The sequence below is a fragment of the Rattus rattus genome, chromosome 3 (assembly GCF_011064425.1).
Source record: "Rattus rattus isolate New Zealand chromosome 3, Rrattus_CSIRO_v1, whole genome shotgun sequence".
Lineage (NCBI taxonomy): Eukaryota > Metazoa > Chordata > Mammalia > Rodentia > Muridae > Rattus > Rattus rattus.
In genome coordinates this window covers 148,647,726-148,653,628 of record NC_046156.1, presented here as the reverse complement: position 1 = coordinate 148,653,628, position 5,903 = coordinate 148,647,726, and the positions used below count along the sequence as shown (strand labels likewise).

General features: G+C 40.1%; 1 protein-coding gene across 1 annotated transcript; it reads left to right on the top strand.

Annotated features, from left to right (window-relative positions):
• Positions 1-2,321: 2,321 nt before the first annotated feature.
• Tas2r1 (taste 2 receptor member 1) lies at positions 2,322-3,329 on the top strand. Its single transcript, XM_032896817.1, has one exon. It carries the CDS (start codon positions 2,322-2,324, stop codon positions 3,327-3,329), a length of 1,008 nt encoding a protein of 335 aa, XP_032752708.1.
• The last annotated feature ends 2,574 nt before the right edge of the window (positions 3,330-5,903 follow it).

The window sequence follows — 5,903 nt, the reverse complement described above, 5'->3', positions numbered from 1 at the left end:
GTGCAAAGCTGGAAGTTTTAATTTACCCAACGTTTATAAACTGTCTTAATTTTTCACTCTGCCAATGAATTCTCTAAGGAATTCATATTAAATACAGGATTCATTCACTCTGCCTTTAGTCTTATATCTTAGGGTTCCTATTGCTGTAAAGAGACCCCATGACCATGGCAGCTTTTATAAAGAAAAACATTTAATTGGGTCTAGCTTACAGTTCAGAGATTTAGTCCATTATTGACATTGGGGGGAAGCATGTGGGACACAGGTAGACATGTGTTGGGAGTGATGCCCTTGAAGACCTCCATTGTTGATGTTATTATTATGGTTAGAATTAAGTATGACTGGGTTCATGAAAAATCCCCAGCCAGCTGCAGAAGACTAATACAAATCTGGTGATATGATAAAGTTCTCCTGCTGACTAATAATATGACAAACCTGTGACCTTTTAACATCCTGTCAACATCAGCCGATTCTCTGACCACATGAATATTGTGTCCTTGGCCTGCGTAAATGTTTCTTCTCCCATCTCTCTGTTACCCATGTTATGGTATAAATTCAGTCTTGGGGGAAAATAAAATTGTCGCCTTGATCAGACTCTTGTCTTGGCGTCCTTCTTCGTGTCTCTTGTCCCCCATTCTCTTCCAGGTACCCTCAGACCCATTGCTTACAGACATGATGCTAGAAAGCATCTGAGAGGTCTATATCCTGATTGCAGGCAGCAGGAAAAGTGAGCCACCAGGCCTGGCTTGAGTTTCTGAAACTCAAAGCCCACCGAAGTCCTCTGATAAGGCTACACCTACTCTAACAAGGCTACATGCCTAATCCTTTGAAATAATGCCACTCCTTATGAGCCTATGGAGACCATTTTAATTCAGACAACCACACCTTAGAGCAACTCATGGAATCTGCATTATTCTTGATTTTGTTTGTGACTATGGTAGATTTTGTCACCAGAATCATTTGGTACTGTCTGGAAATGTCTTTGATTGTCACAGGCTGGAGATGTGATGCGATGGTAGCATCTCTTTGGCAGAGTCAAGTCTGTGATAGCTGTCCTACATTGATTACACCAGACTTCCCTCTATCCACCAGATAAAACAATTTTCCATTTTAAAAATGTCAATATAGTTGATGATGAAACAAATATGGGTTAGCTCAGCACATGGCATTTTCTAAATATTAAAATGCTTGCTCATTTCAGTCTAATCTATGGGACAATTATAGCAACCCATTACTTGCCCCTTTAACTCCTAGCTGTTGGAAGGTTTTCATTGTTTTGGAAGGAAAACAGAGCAAAGGTTTTAAACGCTGGATCATCAGCACATGGTGATTCATGCAGATCCTGAGTGATGTCTTCATTTGTTATGCATGACCTTCCTTAGGCTTTGCCCCGTGTTTATACATATATGTAAACTCTATTACTAAGCTTTGTGTATATGTATGTAACATATTTATATCGAGGGTGCTCGTTTGTGTGGTAACCAGAGTCCAACCAAGGTCTTACTCCTCCAAGATATGGTTCACCTTGTTTTTTATAAGATCCGGGTAGGTTTAGCTGAAACAGCTTTGTTCAGAGACTATTAGACTGAAGATGTTGCTAATCTGGCTGACCAGTGAACCCAGAGGTGTGCCATTTCTGTTTCTCTGATGCTGGAGGAAAGATAAGTATGTTATTGTCACAGCTAGGGTTCTTAAAACTCTGACTTCTGGGGGATTAAACTTAGGTTCCCATGCTTGTATGGCAAGTTCTTTACCCACTAAGCCATCTTCCTAGCACCTTTTTTAGCCTCGTGTTTTACCATGTATGGTTTATTATTTAGTAGCATTTGAGGTGGTCCTGAGTTTCTGATTTTATAGATTAGAGAACAAATGTGTAGGAAACTTACAGTCCTACTCCTCTGACATCACCATGACAGGCATGATTTGTTTTTGCATGATGCTTGAGGATGCTTCATTAGCATTAAGTAGAATCATAATTTAGTAAGACTAGGCATGAAGGAGTTCCTTACTAGCTACCTGCAGGCATTTAGTTGCATGATTTACTTGTGATGATGTTGACACCTAAGCGGACCTGAAAAATGCAAAAGCTATCAGTAAGGCACAAATTGTTTCTATGGTATCTCTTCCTTATTTGACTGTCTTTGATTTGAGAAGGCAACACAACAAACAAATGAGCCCCACCTTCCTCTTCCATTGCCTTTGTGTTAGCATCATCTCCAAATTAGATCTTGATCTAAATAAAAGTAAGCAGGAATCATAAATGGCTGAAACTGGGCAGAACTCTATGCATTATTTAAAGAAGTCATTGGTTTGTCATTCTTAAAATGATGGAAGGGCATATACTCTTCTTCTTTTTGGTTGTGGTGGTGCAGTTTGTCACTGGTGTCTTGGCAAATGGCCTCATTGTGGTTGTCCATGCTATTGACTTGATCATGTGGAAGAAAATGGCCCCATTGGATCTGCTTCTATTTTGCCTGGCGACTTCTCGGATCATTCTGCAGTTGTGTATATTGTTTGCGCAATTGTGTCTACTCTGTTTGGTGAAACACACTTTATTTGAGGACAATATTACCTTTGTCTTCATCATAAATGAACTGAGTCTTTGGTTTGCTACATGGCTTGGTGTTTTCTATTGTGCCAAGATTGCTACCATTCCCCACCCACTCTTTCTGTGGCTGAAGATGCGGATATCCAGGTTGGTACCATGGCTGATCCTGGGATCTGTGCTCTATGTAATTATTACGACTTTCATCCATAGCAGAGAGACTTCAGCAATCCCTAAACAAATTTTTATAAACCTTTTTTCTAAAAATGCAACTCAAGTCGGAACAGGGCATGCCACACTACTCTCAGTCTTTGTCCTTGGGCTCACACTGCCATTGTTCATCTTTACTGTTGCTGTTCTGCTCTTGATATTCTCCCTGTGGAATCATAGCAGGCAGATGAGGACTATGGTAGGCACCAGGGAGCATAGCGGACATGCTCACATCAGTGCAATGCTGTCCATTCTATCATTCTTCATCCTCTATCTCTCCCACTACATGGTGGCTGTTCTGATCTCTACTCAAGGCCTCTACCTTGGAAGCAGAACCTTTGAATTCTGCTTATTGGTTATTGGTATGTACCCCTCATTACACTCGATTGTCTTAATTTTAGGAAATCCTAAGCTGAAACGAAATGCAAAAATATTCATTGACCATTGTAAGTGTAGTCATTGTGCAAGAGCTTGGGTCACCTCAAGGAACCCAAGACTCAGTGACTTGCCAGTGCCTCCTACTCATCCCTCAGCCAACAAGACATCCTGCTCAGAAGCCTGTATAATGCCATCTTAATGTCCAGCCTGAAGCTTAATCCTAGGTTTGTTATTCTTTTGAAGAGTGAAATTGATCATCAAAGCATAACACATGTTGGTGGATGACATCAAGGTCCATATCCCAGTTGTCAAGTGGAAGCTTCATCTTGCAAGATGATGTCATTGAGAAAGCAGGACAAATGGAGTCTAGGTTTTTCTGTATGACTTGCTGCAGTGTATGTGAATCTATAATTTTCTCCAAGTAAAGCATTGAAAGAGGAATAAAAGCACAAGACTGAACTTACAGTACCAGAAGAGCAGAATGCTATAACGTCATGAGTTTGTTGGCTAGACTCAGACACTGTCCCAGACTTGAATGGGTTGACTGTGTACATCTCAATTACATGATTCAAGAATATCTTTTCTGGTTTTTGTTGTTGTTTGGAGTCACATACAGTAAGGCTACTGTTATTCTTCAGGTAATAAAGGAAGCTGAGGGCAGCCAGACCTTCTCAGTCTTTATAAGCATGCTCATCTACTCCAAGAACAGAAAACTTGGTATGCATCTCACTGACTGATAAGGATGATGGACAGAGAAGGAGGAGGCATTGACAGACTTTCAAGAGATAGAAGAGTAGAAGGAACAAGACAAAGAGAGAGGAAGAGAGCAGAGCTTCTCATTTCCTATAATTGTACACTCTCAAGAGCAATGGCTTGTAAAGACTTTTCGCTTTGCATTTGTACACTTATCCTGGGGGTTCTTTTGATTAATAGTAACAATTTGACATTCCCATACCACATGTCTTCCTGATGAAGCAACATCAGTAGGTGCGGATGGGACTCATGGTGTTTCCATCTGCTGAAGCACAGATATATTTTCTCTTTGGAAGATGACTTTGGAAACTAAGCAAAATTAAGTGTGTGTGTGTGTGTGTGTGTGTGTGTGTGTGTGTGTGTGTGTGCATTGTACATAGTTAACTTCAATTGCATACATACACTTCTAAAACCAATTCAGAATCCCTTCATTTTAGGGGAAAATGTATAAAAAGATGTCTCATAATTATCTTTAGTTTGTATTTCAGGTGTGATGATGTAAAGATTTATCTGAGTTTAGAGTTGACAGTCACCAGGAGCAAAGACTAAGCTACAGAGTTTGCAACCCAAGACATGCTACGCACAGAGGACATGCTTCAGATGATCCAAAGATAGGTGCACCCTCTTGGGAACAGGAACCATGGTATCTTATATCTTCCTATAGTCTCGGACTCAGTTCCCCAAGGAACAGAGCAGCAGCCCCCACCTTGCTGTTCTCGCTGTCTCAGTATCATACCTACATCAAAAGTTTGTAGGTAACCCTGAACTCAGGCAGCCAGTTAGTTCTAGAAGGAATGGCACACTGCAGGTGAATATCACTCCCTCTTAAAGAAGGGACAAAGAAGAGTAGCTTGCTTTTCTTATGTCTCAAACTGAGTGATTCCTGCTCTTGACTCTCTGAGGTATGTGCTCGAGGGTGGAAAGAGTGGAAATGTTCAGGAAGAAATGAGTAATTTTGCTTATGATTTGTCTTCTCAGATACCATTTTTCTCATTCATCTTTTCTTAGTACATACCAATTATAGAAGACAATAGGTCCTACTGTGACATTTTCATATGTGTAAATAATGTAATTAATCACATCTGCTTCAATACCCTCCTTTGTTTACTCTTCTCTCTGTTCCCTTCCCTCTCTCAAATAATTTCCTTTCTATTTTTATGTCTTTTTAAAAATCTAGTTTCTACATGTGAGACAAAAAATGTGAGATTTTGTCTTCCTGAGTTTGTGTGATTTTGCATACCATAGTGATCTGTAGTTCCTATCATCCCTGTCATTTACCTACAGATCACAGAATTTGTTCTTCTTAAGGCCTGACTAACACTCTGCTGTGGACATTATATTTATACCACATTCTCTTTGCTTAGGATAGATTGGTACACGGGTTGGCTGTTGTGAACAGTACTACCCCAGATTTTGATTGTATTTCAACAACTTCTGCTTTAATAATGCCAGTTAATGAGATGACTTTTAAGATGTGACTAAGTGGGATGCTAATATTAGCAAGAGTTTTTCAATAAACAAAATAATAATTATGCATTCCAAAAACATTTCACAGACTACTTTCCTCCCAAACTCTCCTTTGATGATAATTTTGGTTTTGGTGTTGAATAGAAAACCACTGCTCATTTTTAGAATTAAACACTCTCTGGTTTCATCTCTTGCAGATTGTCTCTGACTCATTTTTGCCAGCCTTCTACACTGTTCTTTACTTACTTACTTGCTTTAAGAGCTGGGCTTGCTGTGGGGTATGGAAATGGTTTCATTACCAGATCCCATAGCCCCTCTGTTGAAATCCCACCCCTAGTAGGTGTCACTAAGTATGGTATTCAAGGTGTTTAAAGGTGGCTCCTTTGGGAGGTGGTTATGATGAGATAAGGTTGTCTGACTATAGCACCCATGATTGGTCCCTGAAGGATTTATCAGAAGAAGATTGAGCAGAGGAACATCATGTGCACACTTCCTTTGCCCAGCATGAGATGTTGTGCATCGCTCCCAGACATTGCCATAAAAAAGCCATTGT